Below are 21,875 nucleotides of genomic sequence, written 5' to 3' on the forward strand. Positions count from 1 at the left end.
TCTCAAAATATGAGTTTTTATACAAGTTTCGAATTATTTCAAATCCATCCCTAAACTAAAGTTACAACTTCCCTCTAAGCACTATCAGCTGCTGAATTAACAATCAAGAAATTGTTATCTGCCAATAAAATTCTTGACAAGTTAGAGTTAGTTCATGGCAGAATCAGACACAGGTTTACATTCCCTGTTTATTTCCTGTGAATTTCAAATTCCTATATGCCAATGTCTGAAGCTCCAGGAGTTGTTATTTGTTTGGCTGGTTTTAACATTGAGTTTCAGGTAACCCAGGCTATCCTCTAATTTGCTACATAGCTCAGGATGACCTTAAACTTGTAATCCTCCTGCCTGTACCTCTCAAGGGATTTCACTATTTCTCACCAACCTGAGGTGTTTTTAAATTACTGAACATAGTTTGTTGTTCTTGTCTGGGTGTACTGTGCTGAACTGACTTATCATTTACCATTTTTTTAAGGTTTTTCAAGAGAGGCTCTCATTATGTAGCTCTGGCTATCTTGGAACTCACTATGAAGACCAGGCTGGCCTCGAACTCACATGTTAGGATTAAAGGTGTGTGCCAGTACTCCTGGCTATCATTTACTATCTTATATTAAATATAGGTTCAGCATCTCTTATCTGAAATGCTTGAGTCTTTACAATGTCTTCAGACCTTTGTCAGCTGAGTGAGTATCCCTTTAAGTAAAATCTGAAATACAAAATATTCCTAAGTCTAAAACTAAATTATACCACTAAAATGTTTCAAATTTTGAAATATTTAGTATTTCATAATATTTCAAATTTTCATTTTTGAGTATTCACCCTGTATTTTACAAACTTATGCTGTATTTGTCTACACCACCCACATAATTTACAGCAGACAATTCCTTTTAAGTCTGTAATTACCTGTGCTAGCTCTCCCTAACGAAGATCTGGATAGCTCCGTTTTTTCATCACAGAGCTTCTCAATCTCCAGGCAGTATTCTCTTTTTTTTTTTTTTTTTTTTTTTTTTGATTTTTCGAGACAGACTTTCTCTGTATTGTTTTGGAGGCTGTCCTGGAACTCGCTCTGTAGACCAAGCTGGCCTCAAACTCACAGAGATCCACCTGCCTCTGCCTCCCAAGTGCTGGGGTTAAAGGTGTGCGCCGACGCCAGCTGCAGTATTATCTTTTGCAAACACTGAAGTTAATGACTATGAGCCTGCATCACTAACAGAAGCCATTTCACCACGACTCCCACTTCATTTCAAACCAGTTACCAGGTCTCACACTCCAGAAGCATAACGAAGGTCTCACCCTAAGTCTACCAATGTTGGAAAAGCCAAATGTGGATTTCCCTAAGTGTCTTGTCTCACAGAGTAAGCAAATGTGGGAGTCAGAGAACAAGTGAAGTAGTCAGGTAGAACTGAAGGAAATGAAAATGTAGATGTTCTAGTATACTGTAGGAAAATCTACAGACTGAATTCAAATTACTGACTTAAAATATTTTCTGGTACGATTTAGAAACTGCCCATTATAGCCCAACCAGCACTAAAATTACACAAATCAAAAGTGAACTGAGTTGTTTTCTTGAACACCCTGCCAACGATGTTATATGCAAAGCTGATTCCCACCATTCGCTCAAACATAGCCACACCTCCATTAAGTGTATGCTACCATGCTGGGACCTGGGAAGGGATACGGAGAATTAATTCCTACAAATATCCTTACCTTCAACTGGAATCCAGTCTCATTCACAGTCTCCTTCCAGTTGCCTTCCTAAAATCCAAAGTCAGTTTTAGAGATCATTACTGCAAAGCCAAACAACCAACACAGAATATTCCACATGGAATAAACTGAGTATCATTCTGTTCTTAATTCAAGTGTCATGGGAGAGGCTAAAACCATTCTCTTTACTTCAAAACATACAATGGAAACTCCAAAAGACACAACCCAAGGTTTTAGATACCCAGCCTCCTAACACTGAAGAGTAATTTTAAGTTTTCATTTAGGCAATTCTAACAGACATAAAGTCACAGTATCTTTAAGTGTAGAAGTCTTAGCTATGAGCCGGGTGTTGGTTGCACACACCTTTAATCCCAGCACTTGGGAGTGAGTTCCAGGACAGCCTCCAAAACAATACAGAGAAACTGTCTCGAAAAACCAAAAAAAAAAAAAAAAAAAAAAAAAATCTTAGCTATGATGAGGCTGGAGAGATGGCTCAGTGGTAAAGAAGTTACTGCTTTTGCAGAAGACCCAGGTTTAGTTCCCAATACCCACAATGTAGTTCACAACTACATGTAACTCCAGAGATCCAAGCCTGTTTCTCACCTCCATGGACTTCTGCACCCATGTTGTGCATATACACACACTCAGGCACACACATACACACACTCAGGCACATACATACACATAAACTTAAATAAATAATACTCTTTTTCCCCCCGAGAAAGGGTTTCTCTGTGAAACAGCCCTGGCTGTCCTGGAACTCACTCTATAGACCAGGCTGGCCTCAAACTCACAGAGATCCACCTGCCTCTGCCTCCCAAATGCTGGGATTAAATGCATGTGCCACCACCACCACCACCCGATCGACTATAGACAATACTTTTTAAAAGCTTAGCTACCAATGGGGCTAGTGAGAAGGCTCAGTATTTAGGTAAAGCATTTGCCAATGTAAGCCTGGCATCTAGGATCAATTCCCAGAACCCACATAACAGTAAAGGAGAGACAGACTCTACAATACTATCCTCTGACCTCCACATGTGCACCATAACATGTATGTCCCCTCGCCCCACACACACACACTCTCTGCTAATGACAGAATCCAATAGTCCCAAATTCAAACTAACCAAGCACAATAAACTGTCTACCAAAAGCTAATTCAAATGAGTTTCAAGAATCAGCATTTTAAGCCGGGCGTTGGTGGCGCATGCCTTTAATCCCAGCACTCGGGAGGCAGAGGCAGGCGGATCTCTGTGAGTTCGAGGACAGCCTGGTCTACAAGAGTTAGTTCTAGGACAGCCTCCAAAGCCACAGAGAAACCCTGTCTCGAAAAACCAAAAAAAAAAAAAAAAAGAATCAGCATTTTATAATTTTTTAAAAGCTTAACTCAAATGAGCATTTTTTAAAAGATGAATTAAAAGAAAAATACCTGTGTTAAAAACAAATAGAAGATTTTGTCTCTACAAAGGACAGGATGTGAGGCAACCCTCAAGAGAAAGTTTTCTAAGCCTATCCGTCGTCTCTCCACAAAGTCTGGATCCATGTTGTCAGCAGAGAGTTTATGCCACACGAACTCTGCCTGGGTAAACAAAACAACCATTAGGAACAGGCTCAACCACAGGTAAGTATAGCTCTTACCCACTGTCTTAGCTAGGATTACTATTGCTGTGACAAAACACCATGGCCACAATGACTTGGGAGGGAAGGTTTATTTGGCTTACACTCCCAAATCACTGTTCATCATCAAAGGAAGTCAGAACAGGGACATCAGGCATGGCAGGAACCTGGAGGCAAGAGTTGATGCAGAGGACACGGAGGGGTGCTGCTTACTGGCTTGCTCAGCCTGCTTTCTCATAGAACCCAGGACCAGCAGTCCAGAGACAGCACCACCCACAATGGGTTAGGCCCTTCCATCTCAATCCCATCTCAATCGATAATTAAGAAAACGTCCCACAGGCCTGTGTGAGTAGAGCTCAATTTTCTCAACTGAGACTCCCTCCTCTCAGATGACTCTGGCTTGTGTCAAGGTGATATCAAACTATGCAGCACACATTCATAAAAGAACCTTATCTTTACAAAGGGGATGGCTGAGGAAAATCACAACTGATCAAATGCAGAGAACAAGCAATCCTGTAGTGCCCAGCCCCAACTGATGCATCTTACCCCAGAGGCTCAGGGAATACCTTGAAGAGGGGGTGGAAAGACTGTGAGAGCCAGAGGACCAGGGAGTCTGCTGTGAGATCACACCTCCTGGGAATAACAGGGAAGCTACACCTATGAACATGGCGGCCTAAACAAGACCTTCACAAGGACATCACTAACACACATGCTAGCATAGAAGGACAACTTTTTTGTCGTTTTCAAAAACACCTATCTTTTTAAGTTTTGTTTGTTTTTCTTGTTTTTTTTGTTTTGTTTTGATTTTTGGTTGTGGGTTTTGTTTTTTGTTTTGTTTTGTTTTGTTTTTTTTGAGACAGCTTTTTGTAGATCAGGCTAGCTTCAAACTCACAGAGATCTGCCTGCCTCTGCCTCCCTAGTGCTGGGATTAAAGGTGTGCGCCACCACCGCCCAGCTAGACGAGGGACATCTTATGGGAAACTAATGAATGCTCAAAGTGGGAGAAATAGTCCTTGGAAGAGGTACCAAGTGGTCAACCCTGAAATCATATACATACAAGTAACATTATACAGACCAAGCAAGTTGTATGTGTGTGTGTATATATATATATATATATATATATATATATATATATATTTAGGAGAAAAAGTATACATATATATACATACATACATATATATGGGAGGCAGAGGCAGGTGGATCTCTAAGTTCGAGGCCAGCCTAGTCTACATAGCAAGTTCCAGGATAGTCAGGGCTACTACACAGAGAAACCCTGTCTCGAAAAGCAAAAAGAAAAAGGAAAACAAATAAATTCCAGGTAGTTCTCAATTGCTACTGCTCTACCTTACCCGCTTTTCTGGAAGAGGTGGCACAACAACATGGGGGTAGTAAACTAGAAGGTAGTTTCTCAACAACTCAAACTCACTGTACCGCCTCCATAGTGAGTCTGTGAGGACACTCTGACCGTCAGCACGTTCAACTGACCTGAAAAGGAATCAAAGAGAATTTCTATTCAAACAGAACACATAAAACCACCTCCTTCAAAACTGTCTAACCCTGGGAAGCCTATTTCCTGTGCCCATTTTACAGATGGGGATGCAGTTGTGCTCTGCCTACAAATACACACTCTGTGTTGTGCACTCAGATCTATTGGAGTCCAAAGTTCTCACCCAACTACTTTCCTTCTGTTATAGAAAACTCATCTGAACTCATGAGAAGTCACTATATTAGAAACATTCTAGCTGGAGAGATGGCTCAGTGATTAAGAGCATTGGCTCCTTTTCCAGAAGTTTTGAGTTCAACTCCCAGCAACCACATGGTGCTTACACAACCATCTATAATGAGATCTAGTGCCCTCTTTTGGCATGCAGGTATACATGCACACAGAACACTGTATAAATAAATAAATAAATGTTAAAAAGAAAGAAAAAGAAACATTCTAAAAGCCACAGTATAGAATTGGTTTTACTACATTCATTACTTAAAAGGTAACTTTAGTAGCACCACAATGAGGGAACAATTTCTTCTCAAAGATCAAGATACCAGAAAGCCTGAGTTCAGGGTATGGGTCAACGAAATGAATCTGAATACCAGGAGATCCACAAGAGCAAACTCAGTCAGTTTGAAGGGCAAGGAAGAAAGCTCACAACTCATGGCTCTTTTTTTCCTTTACAGAGCTGTCAGGCACTCACACTTTACCTACATAAAAGTCCAAACTGCAGTTGGGAGGAAGTCAGGTAAAGAACATGTGAAGACTATTGTAAAGCACTAGATTCCTGCTACTATCATGAACAAGGGTTTTGATTTTTGCTGTTGTTATTTAAGATGGGGGTCTTACTATGCAGTTCTGACTGGTCTGGATTGGCTATATAGACCAGCCTGCCCTGGAACTGCAGAGATCCACCTGCCTGAGTTTAAAGATTAAAGGAGTGTGCCACCATGCCCAACAGCAGAAAAATTTGAAGCATTATCAAGACCTCCTTATTTCCAATTATTGGCTTGACAACAACTTCTGTGCCCTCTAAGAAATGCACATGCGACCACAATGTGCATCTGTCCATCAGGACACAGTGACAGAGAAGCTAAGTTAGCCTTGGGTCAGTCAGTCTTTAGAGAAGTGCTTCTAATTACATCAGGCTCAGCACAGCACGACTTCTCTGTTCTGGTTTTTAGGTGGATTTTACCATGCTGGCCTAGGTGGCCTCAAACTCCTATAGTCAAGAGATCCTTCTGGATGGGCTGGCAACCTAAGAAGCCCAGGTTAGTGAGAGAAAGAGAGAAGAAAGATTTTCTTGCCTTTGCCTCCTGAGTAACTAGATTTACAGTACGCTACTGTCCTTTTTTATAAGCTTTATTTTATTGGGGCTGGAGAGATTTGTTCAGAGGTTAAGAGCACAAACTGCTCTTCCAGAGTCCTGAGTTCAATTTCCAGCAACCACATGTTGGCTCACAACCATCTATAATGTGGTCTGGTGCCCTCTTCTGACATGTAGGCATAACAGTATATACAGAATAAATAAAATTTTTAAAAGATTTATTTTATTATTCTTAACTATATGTGTCTTTGTGTGTAACTGCCATGTGAGTGCAGATGTCCCCAGAGGCTGGAGTTACAGGCAACTGTGAGATGTCTGATGTGGATGCTGGCGATCAAACTCTGGTCCTCTGCAAGAATACTGTATGCTCTTAACTATGAAGTCATCTCTCTAGGCCTACATACTGGCCTTTAGCAATTACTGTTTTCATTATTATCATTTTGAGACAGGGTTTTACTATATAGCCCAGGCTGGCCTTAAGCTCCTGCTCCTCCTGCTCTTAGTGCTAGTATTATAGTTGTGTACTACCAAGCCCTATATGTAAGTAGTAAATATATACAAAAGGCTGGACATGGGGGCACAGATGCAGATGCAGGGATAGGTAGATCTCTGTGAGTTCCAAGACAACCACGGCTACAGAGACTCTGTCCCAAAAAGCAACAAATAAATAAATAAATCAAATATATTAAGCTTGCCACTAAGATTATTAATTATATATTAATAAAAAGGAAATACAATATGAAATATAAAACATACAAATGGCTCCCATGGCAAAAACACAAGAATATTAGATCACAGTCCAGTTTAGAGAGGCATTAATCAACTACTAAAACCAACTTCAGATTTCCAACTTCAACATGAAACATTAATTTTGTCCTAACTTACAAATGTTTTCATTGGCCTTGCCTTCCAAACTAGACAAATTTAATAATATACTGCATCCCAACACATCACTACATGTTCTAAAGGACAAATTCCCATGCTTTCATCTTGAAACATACCCCAAGCCACTGAAGGAATTTAGTGATTCAACCTCCCTCTAGTGAACTGTTGGCCACACACAATGGCTGCCAGAAAACCCTTCCCATCTAAAGTTTAGCCACCCTGCAACCCACCGTGTCTCAATGAGGTAAGCAGTGTATGTTTCTTGCATGTTCACAGCGTTTCTTCCAGTTCTCTTTTCTGCTTCGGAAACACTGATCTCTATTTTCTTCAACCAAAGATCATTTCCCGTCATCTGGACAAAAGTACATGAAACAATAACGCCCTTTAGGTGACTTTAATGAAGGTAATAGGAAGGTGAATATGATCAAAGGCTACTACAGTCATACATGACAATACAAAAAAATCCATTATTTTGTGCAATTATTATATGCTAGTGAAAATGTTATTGAAAACCCATGGGCATACTAATAAAACCCAGCACTTGTAAATATTTCAAGATGGTTTGGGAGCTGGGACAACGGCTCAATGGGTAAAGTGCTTGACATGCAGGCATGAGGAGTTGAGTTTGAAAGCTCAGGTCCTCTATAAAAGCTGATGAGCAGCATACATCTTTAACTCCAATGTCCCTTCTATGGTATCACAGGAGGTCATGACAAGAGAACTCCCAGGTACTCATGGGAAAACTCTCCCAGCCTATACATTGGAGAACTGTAAGAGACTCTTTACATAAACACCACACAAACACACATAAATATATTTTCCAAGTTGTTATGGGTTACTAAATGACAACAGCAAGTGACAACTTCTCTGTATCAACACAGTATAGTACATCAACTTCTTGAAAGATATTTTAATAGATACTTTACATTTATTACAATTCCAACATTTCATGTAAGCAACTTAACCAGGACTCGACATACTGTTAATTATCATTTTGATAATCCTTGTTGTCATTTTGATAATTCTTGGTTTATCTCTTAAAAAGTTGTTTGGACCAGGCAGTGGTAGCACACATCTTTAATCCCAGCACTCGGGAGGCAGAGGCAGGCGGATCTCTGTGAGTTCGAGGCCAGCTTGGTCTACACATCAAGTTCCAGGACAGCCAGGGCTGTCTCAAAAAGAAAAAATTGGTGATATGAGTGCCAAGATACAGGCCTTAGAGAAACTTAATAAAAGAGATCACAGAGCTATTCAAACCTAGACAAAGTAATTTAAAGGAGAATCAATTCAACATTGCATTATAAGGTTAGACAGAAAGGAACAACCTAAGGTTTTCAAACAACTAACCTTACTATATCCAGTAATTTTACAGGAATTGCCAGACACAGGCTCTGTAAGAGCTGACTGGACTCCTGTGGCAATGTTAGATTTAAAGAGATTCAAGGAAGCCATAGTCTCATATGGCATACATTCACCATTTATAAAGCAGATGTTAAACTCGGAGAATAGAATTAACCCTAAGACTGGAGAGACTTGGTTACAGTAGTCTTGAAGCCTGGTCCACAATTACAAGGGAGGACCTGGTGGAAAGAAGAGGCTAAGACCACTGAACAATGGAGTAGAAATAGTGGCGTGGAAACAACCTTTTAGACTCATCAAGATAGCACAGACATGAAGTATTTCCTCTGAATTTTGCAACTGGTAATCGATTAGACATTGCTGATGTACTTACTGCCTGCATATATTGTATGTAGTTTTTGTTTGTTTGTTTGTTTGTTTGTTTTTACGAGACAGGGTTTCTCTGTATTGTTTTGGAGGCTATCGGTCCAGCCCGGCCTCGAACTCACAGAGATCCGCCTGCCTCTGCCTCCCGAGTGCTGGGTATTGTATGTAGTTTTATTGTATGTAGTTTTTCTTATGTTAGTTACAAACTTTATTTTTATTTTAGACAAAAAAGGAGAAATGTGGTGATATTTTGTTTATGATCTAGCAAATACAGCTTGCCTGAGGATCAGAGCACAGAGCTAGCCACACTAGTTAGCCACAGAGGCCAGGCAGTGGTGGCACACAACTTTAATGCCAGCACTTGTGAGACAAGAGGCATGTTTGTGTATATCTACAGGGCACCTGATGTTCTCCTTTGTTTCTGTGCACATGGGGGCAACCCCCTTTTAAAAAAGCAGATCCTCTATGGAGAGGCTGCAGGGAATGGGTATATTAGAACAAAAATAAGCACACACGGAAAACCACAATAATGAAACTCATTATTGTGTTCACCTGTTAACTTTCAAAGAAATACATTAAAAGAGATGGTTTTGCTGTGCTGTTTAAAAATAAATAATTCTGGACTAGCATGGTGGTGCATGGTTATAATAATGCCAGGGAAAGACAGGAGCAGGAGAACCATGAAGTTCAAGGCTAGCCAAGACTGCACTGTATGATCTCAAAAACAAATATGTACAAAGAATTGTGTTGCCTGGCACACAGCAAAAGCTCACTAGTATCTATTACCCAATACTTGTAGGTTTAGGTTTTTCTGATGATGAAAATTAATGCGTACTTAGCACATAAGCATTTAAAAGTTAAGTAACCTGCCACACCTAAAGCTAATCACTGTGCTTTTATTGAGCTGTGTGCATCCTCATATCTCCTTTCTAGGGGAGATGCCTCTGTGACTAAAATGGGTTCCTGGGAGCTACAACTCTACTGATCAGAAATGGACTAGTGTTAGCAAGCTCTTAAGATAATCAACACACAACAAGGGTTATTTGGAAATTCTAGTCCATGACTGATTGACTGCACTGTTCCTGTCCCATAGCAAGAAGTACACTGTAGTGAGGGAGCTGTAGTCCAACACTATCATTTACCTCAGGGCTGGGAAGTGAAAGAGAGTAGTAAACACTTCTCACTGACGGTCCATAATCCTCTCAAGGGCTCAAAACTACTGACTTGAACACACGCACACATACACACCCTTTGATCCTAGCATTCAGGAGATAGAGGCAGGCAGATACCTGTTCCGAGTCCTACAGAGTGAGTTCCGGGACAACCAGGGACATACAGAGAAATCCAGTTTTGAAAAACAAAATTAACAAACAAATAAAAAACATTAAAAAGGGGTTATAATACATTTTCGCCCTTGATAAAGATTTTTGTTTCTGGAGACAGGGTCTTACTATGTAGTGCTGGCTGGCTTGCAACTTGTTCTGCAAACTAGGCTGACCTTGAACTTACAGAGATGTCTGCCTCTGCCTCCTGAGTTCTGGGCTTAACATGAGCCACCCTGCCTAGCCAGATATTAAGTGCGTTAAGGGCTGGAATAAAGATGAGCAGTACAGCACTTGTCTAGAATATACGGGGCCCTGATTCCAATTCTCAGCAACATCCACACACAGCTGGATGATGTGATTTTCCTTTCTCCACATCCTGAATGCTGGGATTACACACATGTACCAGCATGTCTACTTTACAGGGTTCCATGCATGCTAGACAAGCACTCTACAAATCAAGCTATATTCCCAGCCCCTAAAAAGTATCACTTGTAACTAAGCATGTATTATTCAGCATTCTGTCACTAAAGCTAAATATCTGAGGAGTCAATCTAAAAGAAAGGTTTATTTTGGCTCATAGCTTTGAAGGATTCAAACTAATGAGCTTGCTCTTACTTTGGGACTGTAGCAAGGCACAATATATTGGCTGGGAGGTGAGTGTAGTCACGTCATAATGAGAGTAGGGGGATGAGAGAAAGGGTGATAGGGTACTGTGATAATTGAATGACAAATGTCCCCACAGGCGCATGTTTTTTAACACCTGGTGGCATGTAAGGTGGAGCCTTTTGGAGGAAGCCCATCACTTAGGTGGGCTTTGGAAGGATTTATAGCCTCATCCTACTTCCTGTTCTCTCTTTGCTTCCTTCCTGTGTATGAAAATTTGATCAGCCAGCTTCCTGCTTCTGCTACTATGCCATACCTTCCCTGCCATAATGGACTCTTAACTCTCTGGAAGTGTGAGCCAACATAAACTCTTCCTTAAGTTGTTTTGGTTGTGGTATTTCATCATTGCAATAAAAAAGTAACTAAAACAGAGGTCAATGTTGCCTTCAAGGGCATAGCCTCAATGACTTGACTTTATCTAGCTACTCCTTTCAGGTTCTATCACCTCCAAACAGCGCCACAATCTCAGGAACAAACTTCTAATACATGTTCTTTTGGGAGACAAAGTCCAAGCTGTAAGACTGTACCTGTAAAATGTCTCTTCCTTTTTATATTACCCTCATCTGCAGAGCTCCACTTAGATCTACTGTCAATCGGGGAAGGTGCCAATTATGCAGGAGAATGTGTAGTACTGGGTGAGCCAACTCTCCTGGTTCCACCAGCACTCACAAGCCTAGGGCACTTTTCCTTAAAACAAGCACTTATGAATTCCTCAGGCAGCGATGCCCAGTGAACACAAGCCCCTGTGTCAGTCTCTTAACTCCCCAGAAGCTTTCAACCTGGAGAAGAAGTGTCCTTACCTCTGTTCTCTCCAGTTTCCCTTCCCTTCTGCTAGAACTACACACTACTTTTCTTAGAGATTCTTCTCCTGTTTCTTTCCTTTTCTAAATTATTGCTATTGTTTGTTTGGGGACTTTTTTGTTTTTGTTTCGAGCTTGAAATTCACTTTGTAGACCAGGTTGACCTCAAACTCACAGAGATCCACCTGTCTCTGCCTCCTGACTGCTGGGATTGACTATAGCTTTTTGTCTTTTTTGGGTTTTGTTTTAATAAATGTGTTCTTCCTTACAGGGTAAGAATATAAAAGGAAATGAGATAAGATTTCTTATTAGACAATGAAAAGGGACCAAAGAATGACAGAAAAACAAAAGATAGACACACAGACACCCCCCCACACACACACGAGAAGGTACAAACACATGTGCATGTACCTATAAATAAATGAACATGTACACACAAATTAACACAAACAAATGAATTTTAGATTCTATACTGCAAGTTCATATTAATTAAATATCTAAGTATGCTGACAAAATAACAAAATTTTATCATCATGATAAATCAGCAAAGCATTTGCCTAGCATGTGTGAGGCTCTGGGTTCAATCCCAGAGCCAGCAAAGCGGTGGAGGTGGGGACATAACCACAAGTTTGGAAAACACTTTAAACCCTGAAAACATCCAGTACTCATAAAGACACATCTGGCACTACTGATGGGAGCATAAGTTGAAAAAACACTGAGGAAACGATCTAGCACTAACTGCTAGGGCTAAACAAACTACCACCCTATAATTCTGCAATTCCACTGTTAAATTTAGACTAAAATCTTGGACACCTTGCAATAAGAGGTATTTAAGACTGAAGTTCATGGTAATAATAACTCTTTAAAACCGTGAAATTTTCATTACACAACTATCCATAAGCAGAAGACATAAACCAACTGTGGACTACACACACACACACACACACACACACACACACACACACACACACACAAAGACTATATGAAAATAAACGGGCTAAGACACTTTTGAGATAACTCCTAAAAGAAAGAAGCCATACAGAAAATATTTCACTTATGAAACCCCAGAATCAGGTAAAACTAAGGAATACACTATTTTAGCGACACTTAGAGTCACATCATCAGGTAAAGGAAGGTGTGGCAGCTCACACCTGTAACCCCATCACTTGGGAGGAAGAAGGAGGAGGCCTGCCAAAACTTCAGGGCAGTTGCCTGCAATCCAAGATCAGGAAGGAGTTCCAGGCCACCACTGGAACTACATGAAACCTTGTCAAAACACAAACACATATGAGAATAGTCTAAATCTGGCTGGAGAGATGTGGTCTTGCAGGAGGCCCAGGTTCTGTTCCCAGCATCCACATTGTGGCTCATAACCATCCCTACCTCCACATCCTCTTTTGACCTCCACAGACTCCCACACGGTGTGTACACATGCGCACAAACACATGAATTCAGGCAAAACACTCACATACAAAAAGTCACATAATCTTAAACCCTACCTCGAAAAAACAAAAACAAAAAAAAGTCACATAATCTTGAGCACATACTGTTCTTATAAAAACCCAAGTTCAGTTCCAAGAACCCATGTCAGGCAGCTCCTCTGACTATACCTGCAGAAAGCCACACCCATACTCAGAAAGTCATACCCACATAAGGACACTTATAATAAAAAAGAAGCTAGCCGATCAGTGGTGGTGCTCACCTTTAATCCAGCACTCGGGAGGCAGAGACAGGAGGATCTCTGTGAGTTCGAGGCCAGCCTGGTCTACAAAGTGAGTTCCAGGATAGGCTCCAAAGCTACAGAGAAACTGTCTCAGAAAAAAGAAAGAAAAAAAATTAAGAGACTAATATCAAAACCATGTATTAGCCAAGCATGCCTTTAATTTTGAGAGACAGATCTCTATGCATTCCAGGCCAGCTATGGCTACAAATGAGACAATGCTTAAAAAAAAAAAAAAGACTACACATTATATGATTGCGACATACATGACATTCCTGAAAAAGGGAAAAAGTGAAAACGATGAAAAACAAAAGAAAAAGACCAATGGGGGAGGGAGTGAAGAACAGGCAAATCCCGGGGCTTTTAGGACAGTGAAAGGAGTGTGTTTGTACCACAGCATACGGTGGGTCACGTCATTATACATATTCCCAACCCACAGAATGTTGGTCACCAAGAGTGAACTATGGACTTTGGGTGCCAATCTGGGCTCGACGGGTATAACATAAACCACTGTTGATAAGGTACAAGTCTGAATGTGAGAATATATGGTATAATCTTCCCGTCCCCCTTTTCATTTTAAGGTGAACTTAAAACTGGCCTAGCAAGGACACCTGTTGGGGGTGGGGCTGGGTAAAAAAAAAAAAAAACCGGGAAGAGACAGGAGCCGAGCCGCAGCAGCGACAGGGCTGGAGAGGCCATGCACAGAGAGAGGATCGAGCCTCCGGGCAGGGAGTCCTCCCTAGCTTCTCAGAGTCTACAAATCTGTGACGGCCCTTCGGGAGGGATGCGCCGCAGCCCCCACCCTCCTCAGTTAAAAGGCGGGGTACTGAGGGGACTTCCAGAGCCATGACGTGGGGAGGGGGACAGATCCGCATCCAGGGGAAACACGGCCAAGTAGAGTGCAACAAATGTTTCCTCGGCTGTCCCTTCTCTTTAACGTGACGCTGAAGTCCATTTCCCGACAGGGAAACAGGCCAAGCCCCCCTTACTGCGCACACTCCCCGCTCACCCTGGGTGTAGCCGCCTCCCAGCGACCCCCTCGGCCCGCCGGAAACAGCGGCGAGCCTCTTCGTGGCCGGATCCCGGGGGCCGCGCCCACTGACAACCCTCCTCCCGTACCCCGCGCCTGCGGGTCCATTTCCACTCAGCTTCGGGTCACCCTCCGGCCTCGGGGGCCGCGCCCACCAGTCCCAGCCAGGGCAGCCCGGCCCGGCCCGCAAGGCCCGGCCCCAGGCCCGAAGCCTCTGCCGCCCCTCTCCTCACCGTGTGGACCCCGGCGCTGTCTTCCCGGGTGCCCTCGGTCTCCTCACCGACCGCGGCTTCCAGCACGGCGCCAGGGCCCCCCCAGCGACTCCACGGGTGCAGGCTGCAACTGCCTGTCGGGATCCGGAGCTGCCTGCTCCATAGCTGCAGTTCGGCACCGCGAGTCCAGTGCGCCTGCGCCGTACCTGACTTGCGGCCGCCCCGCCCGCTGCTTCCTGCAGTCCCGCCCCTCCCTCTCGTGGCCCCGCCCCCGTCCACAGAAGCTCCTCCCAGGCAGAGGAGAATCCAGAAGGCTGGACCAACAGCCAGGATTTGAGATTAAGGGAAGTAAGGGAAAGCAAAGGGGAATCAGCAGAGGGACCGGTCAGCTACGAAACTGGGAATCTGGGAGAACCTGTGAAGACATAAAAAAAAAAAAAAAGAAAGAAACGAAGGTCAAGTGAATTCAAGAAATAAATGCTGAAATAATAGTCGGGCTGTGGTGGCGCGCGCCTTTAATCCCGGCACTCTGAGGGCAGAGGCAGGCAGATCTCTGAGTTTGGTGCTGTTCTGGTGTACAGAGCAAGTTCCAGAACAGCCAGGGCTACACAGAGAAACCCTGTCTCGAAAAACCAAAAAGAAAGAGAGAATAAATAAATCGCTAATATTGGGAGTCCCTTCGAGTAAATGTGTCATTCAAAAGGAAGGAAAGCTCGTCATCTCCTGGCCGTCGCCCTTGCCTTACATTAACAGTTCTGCTTTCCCACGCAGACCAGAGCGGCATCAATGATTAACTTACAGAGGGTTGAGTTGAGTAACACACTCAGCAAAAGATAACGCTTGAAGCTTTGAGGGAGGTGAAGACTGGCTGGGTAGGTGTTTAAAGCCTCAGGCACTGAAGCACTGGAGACATGATAATTTTCTACAAAAGTCTCCTGTAATTTCCTGAACCTACCCCTTGACAAGATTCACCGCGGTGACCTGAAGAGAAATGCTCACTGGCTGTAGCCAAAAATATAGGACCTCAGCATGCAGAAAGCACCGCCTGCCAAGACCTAGTCCATCATAGTCCACAGTTCTGGGAAATTCTCTAATCTTTGTAACCTTCCTCTTTGTCTTCTGTAGTTCTGCTTCTGGCCAACGGTTCTTGCTTACTGAAGTGTGTCAACCCAAGATGTGGTTTTGTGCCTAAAAGAAAGGCTCAGAGCTACACTGGGATCCCAAGCACCCACTGAAGTCACCAGATGGCTAAGAAATACATTCTGTTGGCTTAAACCTGTGCCCAGGTGGTCTTCTCTGGTGGATGCCCCACAAAAGACCTAGGTTTGGTTCCCAGCACCCTTATCAGACCATTGTAGCAACCTTCTGTAACTCCAGTTCAAGAGGATTGTGTGCCCTCTTCTGGCCACCTTAGGTACTGCATGCATATAACTACATCATTCCTGCAGACACTTTCTGACCTAGCCATGGTTTGCCTGGGCAGAATCTCATGCTACCTCAGAAAACAAGTCATAAATACACCTATTTCTACATGATCTTCATGATGGCTATGTAGAGTTATATAATAAAAAGTTATTAAAATTTAGATGGACATGATGGCCCCCAGCCTTTTCATCTGGTCCCAGTAGCTATTTGCTGTGAGTCTGCAGAAGTAATACGTCAGTATGTGGGGACAGGAGGGGAGGGAAGGAGGGAGAAGGGGGAAGGGGAGGGGAGAGGGAGGGGAAGGGAGAGGAGGGGATCAGAGGAAACACGTACACAAATAATAAGCCCCAGCTTTCTTTATCAAAGCCAGATAGTCAAGAGAGCCAGCTTCCTAGCTCCTGGCCTCCAGGCATTGTTAGCTTTCATGGTCTCTCCCAGGCCACGTATGTAGAAGTCAGAAGACACCAGCAAGAGCTGTTCTTACCTTCCACTGAGAGGGTCGCAGGGACTGAACTCAAGTTGTCAGGTCTAGCACCAAGTGCCCTCACGCCCTGAGCCATCCTACTGCCCTATAAGTTGATGGTTTTAAGGTCCCTACAAGCAAGTGAAGCTAGAGTGTTTGCTGATATGTCCCCTGGTTTCTGTCTAACCGAGGGTCCTGGGCCACCTTGCCATCTTCCCTTTGTCAGACAGCAGAACTCTGAGTCAGCTGATAAACTAGCAACCACAGACCTCAGGCCCCAAGGGAATGGCAGTGGAGGATGGTTTTTTATGTGTTTTTTCCGTTGTTTTCCTTCTGTGGATAAATCAGGTATTACTTAATCTAACCCCTCATTTTGCAGGTGTGGAGAGAGCATGTTGGCTCTAGTCACTATCAACAACTGTTAGTACCAGAGCAGAGACAGAGCTCGGATTCCCACAGTATGCTAAAGCGGCTGGGGGCATCCCACCCTGATGGGGGAAGTCCTGTAATTATGACAATAAAGCACTGTTGGCCAATAGGGAAGTTAGATAGGTGGGACTAGGAGTCCAGGAGGACTCCGGGTAAGAGAAACACAGAGAGTCAAGATGTAACGCCATGGAGTAGGAAGCCCGGAAACCTCTCCGGTAAGAGAAATACTTAGATTAACAATTATGGGATAAATACTTAAGTCAGAGCTAGCCAGTAAGAAACAAGCAAGGCCAACAGCTTCATAATTAATATAGTCTCCTGTGTGTTTATTTGGGACTGATGCGGATCTGGAACCAGGCTGGTGGGAAGGCTTCTCACAAAGAAAAGGCTTTCCTTTACACCACCCAGAGCCATCTGAGCCTCCGTGAGGTAGGCACGTCTTTTCTACAGGAGCAGGAGTGGCCAAATGAGCGAGCTGAGCCCCAGATGAGGGGCCTCAGATGACTGAGTGCCACCACACCTAGGAAGAAACTGTCTACCTAGAAGTACTCTCTGGAAAATTCCTGTCTTGTTCAGAGAAAGGCTTCCTGGAAGGAAAGGAACACCCAGTCTAAGGGCGATTCAGGCTGGAAGCAATGGTTTCCCAAGCCTGAGAGTGGGTTTGGATTTTACCCCACTGGAAACCAGGATCCGGTAGAGGCTCAGACTCAGGATCTGCCCTCATGCTCGCTGCGGCTCTGGATGCACGGAGAAAGGAGGCGACTCTGGCAAGGACTGTGTGTCTTGTCTTTATCACCCACCACATACCCGCACATGCACACATGTTAAACAGGTGGAAAAGGAAGCTAGAGGGGTCACCACACCAGTGCTGCTTTAGGGAGGTGACACAAAGGCTTTCATTTGGGAGAATCACGTCTGTGTCATCCTGTAATGTCTGTGTCATCCTGTCATGTCCTCCCACCCCCCCACCCGGCCATCCCGGGTCCGTGCCCCCTCTCCCCAATAGGCTTTGCAGCAGGCAGGGGAAACAATGGGGATGAGAAGGGGGTGAGAACCAAACTCTGTCCGCAGGGTATGGGTAACCAGTGCTGGGCCAAGACTTCTTGGAGTCTCACCCAGACCATGTTACTTCAGCCATATTTAAGAACAGTACAATTTGGAAAGATGTTTTCTGATAAGAATTAACTCAGTCCCAATTGCACAACGATTTTAAGACATGTTTCCATTGAGATCCTTTACAAACATTAGGCTTCTTTGACAAGAATGAGTGCTGTTGACTCAGAGCCCAGGATTTGTCGTTTGGGAGATTGATAGAGGTAAACATAATGCCTGTGGATGCCAGGATTGACCTGACTCCAAGACAGCATATAAGTCACTTAGGCTGTTGTAAAGTACAAGTGACATCAAGGATGAGTTCTATGGACTAGAAGTAATGCTCAAGGTTTGAGGGGAAAGGGTCTGGGATAAGTAAAACGTCAATTCTAGGGGCAGAGCCTGGTGAATCAGGCAGCTGAGGATCACCAGGTTGTAAATCACCCATTCCCAGCACTTCAGGAAGAGCAGCTAAGCACCTCATTCCATGGAAGAGGGAAGAAGCTGTGCATTAGCTTTCCTCTCCAGCGCTTGTCTGTGTGCACAGAACCTTCTGCTCTGCACAACTTCTGTGCGTGGAATCTTGTCCAGGAGAAAATGAATTCAAGTACGGCTGGACAGCTTTTCTCAGTCTTTCTTTGTGAAGTCCTGGGGATTGGACCCAGGACCCATGGACGCTTGAGGCAAGTGTTCTACCACTATGCTCTATCTTCTGGAATAAGTTTTCCCCAGGTTGCAGTTATAAATTCTGCAAGTAGAGTCCTTGCCTTGAGTGAGCAAGTGCCTGGGCTTGATTCCCAGTGTGTGTGTGGGGGGCACCTTTAAATACTTTTTCCTCCAATGAGGCAAGTCATCCATCGGTGTCATTTTAAGTGGGTATGGTGGTCAGGAGGGAGGAAAGGTCTGTCTGTCTCTCTGTGTCTCGTTTGATCTTCTTGTTGTTTTGTGTGTTTTTTTCTTGAGACAGAGAACTGTGTAGCAGGTGACTTTAAACTCCTTCCTGATCCTCTGCCTCCACTTCCCAAGTGCTGGGATTACATGTGTGCACCCCCCTGCCTGGCTCAGTAGTTCAACTTCAATTTCCTTCTCTTTTTAGTTTTAATTAAACTTTCAGAAACATTAGTGCATGCACTAGGGACAGAGGTGGAGTGGTCCAGGACGCAATAAGGAGCAAACCATCCTCCAACCTCTGATCTGCAGTGTCTTGCCTTCTAACCTTTGAGCCAATTACTCAGTTACTGTAGGATTTTTCTAGAAGCAAACACACACGCTCTGTACGTAATCCTAATAAACTTATGGTTCCCCACAGGGGATGTTGGTGAAACTGAACTCTTGGTTTCTCGTTTGAACTGTGTGGGGGAGTGTTACCTCATTTACCCCAGGGTTAAAATTCTTGAAACATATGCTCTATGTTATTAGTGTCTTAATTTGCTTTCTATTGCTGTGATAAATACCACTGCCAAAAGCAACTGGGGTGGGGGGAAGAGGTTGTTTGACCTTACATAAAAGGAGGTAAGGGCAGGAACTGAAGAACTATGGAGGAACACTGGTTTGCTGCTGTGGTTCACTCAGCTTGCCTTTTGTTGTTGTTTTGTTTTTCAAGATAGGGTTTCTCTGTGACTTTGGAGGCTGTCCTGGAACTAGCTCTTGTAGACTAGGCTGATCTCGCACTCACAGAGATATATCTGCCTGCCTCTGTCTCATGAGTGCTGGGAGTAAAGGCGTGTGCCACCAACGCCCGGCTTTAGATTGCCTTTTTATATAGCCCTGAACTACCTGTCAAGGTGTAACACTGCCCACAGTGGGCTGGGCTCCCACATCAAACATTAATCAAGAAAATGCCTCACAGACTTACACACAGACAAACCTGATGGAGACATTTTCTTAACTGAGGTTCCCTCTTGCCAGATGACTCTGATCTTGTGTCAAGTTGATATAAAACTAGCCAGTACAAGAAAGGTCATGCAAATTACCACCATAGGAATCTGCTGCTGTATAAACACGAGAAGAGCAAAAATGAAAGTCAGCCTGTGGCTGCAGAGATGACTCAGCAGCTAAGGGTCTATGCTGCTTTTGCAGAGGACCTGGTTTTGACAGGCTCACAACTGTCTCCTACTCCAGCTACAAGGGAATCCTATGCTTGTGGCTTCCATGGACACACACCTACCCACCCACACACCCACACCCACACCCACCCACACACACACACATACACACACATTCATATAAACCCTAAAAGTATAATAGAGCTTTTAAAAAGCACAGTTCATCAACCACGTGGCACACTGGAAGCTAGCATGCCCCGTGGGAGTGTGAAATGGTATGACCACCTTTGAAACTTTTTTGCAGTTTCTGAAAAAGCCAAAAATATATACTGACAATTCCACTCCAATATATTTATGCAAGAGAAACAGAAGAATATATTTACACAAAAAAGCCTTATATAACTAGGACCAACTAGCAAAAATGTCTACCAAGAGGTAAATTAATAATCAAACTATGATGTAACTTACAGAATTGAATACAATTTAGCAACAACAAGGGAATGATCCACTGTTACACACAACATGTGTAAGTAAGGACATAGTTCTGCATGGTTAGATAAGCCAGTCTTCCTCTCAAAAGATATCACACTGATTTCTTTTTTTTTTTTTTTTTGAGACAGGGTTTCTCTGTATTGTTTTGGAGGCTGTCCTGGAACTCGCTCTATAGACCAGGCTGGCCTCAAACTCACAGAGATCCTCCTGCCTCTGCCTCCTGAGTGCTGGGATTCAGGCGTGCGCCACCAAGGCCTGGCTGATTTCATTTTTTAAAACTGAAAAATACAGACTAGCCGGGCGTTGGTGGCGCACGCCCTGAATCCCAGCACTCAGGAGGCAGAGGCAGGAGGATCTCTGTGAGTTTGAGGCCAGCCTGGTCTATAGAGCGAGTTCCAGGACAGCCTCCAAAACAATACAGAGAAACCCTGTCTCAAAAAAACCAAAAAAAAAAAAAAAAAAGAAAGAAAAATACAGACTAACCTGTACCATGAGGCACATTCAGGGTGGGCTACTTCCAAAAGATATGACCACATCCCATCCCAACTTGGAACTTAGGTGACTTTTCTTGAAAAAGTGTCTTTGCAGATAAAAATGATCTTGAAGTCATTCTGTGTGAATCATCCAAGTCGGCCCAAATCCTATGTTCGTCGTCTTTGTGGGGGAAGAAGATGTGACCCCTGGAGCACCACGGTTGACCACTCATGTCAAACTCCAGGTTTCTAGGACTGTGAAAGAACAGATTTCTAGGAAGGGCTGGGGAGGGGAAGACAAGAGGATTCTGAAACCAGTCTAACCAATCAGTGAGTTTGAGGATAAATGAGAGACATCATCTTAAAAAATGAAGGGGAGCTGGGCAGCGGTGGTGCACGCCTTTAATTTCAGCACTTGGGAAGCAGAGGCAGGAGGGTCTCTGTGAGTTTGAGGTCAACCTGGTCTACACAGTGAGTTCCAGGACAGCTAGGGCTGTTACATAGAGAAACCCTGTCTCAAAAAAAAAAAAAAAAAAAACAAAAACCAAAAAACCCTGACCAAACAGAATGTGGTGAGGACATCAGAAGGAACTGACTAAGACATCTCATGTCAGCTCCTACTCCTCCATCCATGTGCATGCCTGCACATGCACAGGAGCACACATGCACACATACACACACTTATCAAACTGCATGAATTTTATTTCATGATATATTGGTGAAGCCTTCACACTGACAAAGTGTATTCTCAGGAGACAGCCAGTGAGACGAACCCATCCTAGGAACAAGAGCAAAATCGGATGACGAGCCTGGGCAAACTGGTGTACAAGGCTTCAAACACTGTGGTGTGTGGGACCAGTAATGTCCATCTCATGTCAGCCCGGTCAGAACCAAGACCAGTGACTTAAAAGCAAGGGGGATTTAGTTGAAAGGTCTTCCTAGCCAGTGTGGTCCCTAGGGAAAAA

At 43.7% G+C, this 21,875-nt stretch overlaps 1 protein-coding gene across 1 annotated transcript in view; it reads right to left on the bottom strand.

Annotated features, from left to right (window-relative positions):
* The window catches only part of Snx4 (sorting nexin 4), a 47,274-nt gene extending 32,605 nt beyond the window's left edge, over nt 1-14,669 (bottom strand). The window contains 6 exon segments of the mRNA XM_040750890.1: nt 1,705-1,752; nt 3,128-3,277; nt 4,665-4,800; nt 7,247-7,368; nt 14,513-14,593; nt 14,595-14,669. Coding sequence (XP_040606824.1) covers nt 1,705-1,752; nt 3,128-3,277; nt 4,665-4,800; nt 7,247-7,368; nt 14,513-14,593; nt 14,595-14,654 — 597 coding nt within the window. The 5' untranslated portion in view covers nt 14,655-14,669.
* Nucleotides 14,670-21,875: the final 7,206 nt, after the last annotated feature.

The sequence above is a fragment of the Mesocricetus auratus genome, unplaced genomic scaffold (assembly GCF_017639785.1).
Source record: "Mesocricetus auratus isolate SY011 unplaced genomic scaffold, BCM_Maur_2.0 Super-Scaffold_100008, whole genome shotgun sequence".
Taxonomy (NCBI): Eukaryota; Metazoa; Chordata; class Mammalia; order Rodentia; family Cricetidae; genus Mesocricetus; species Mesocricetus auratus.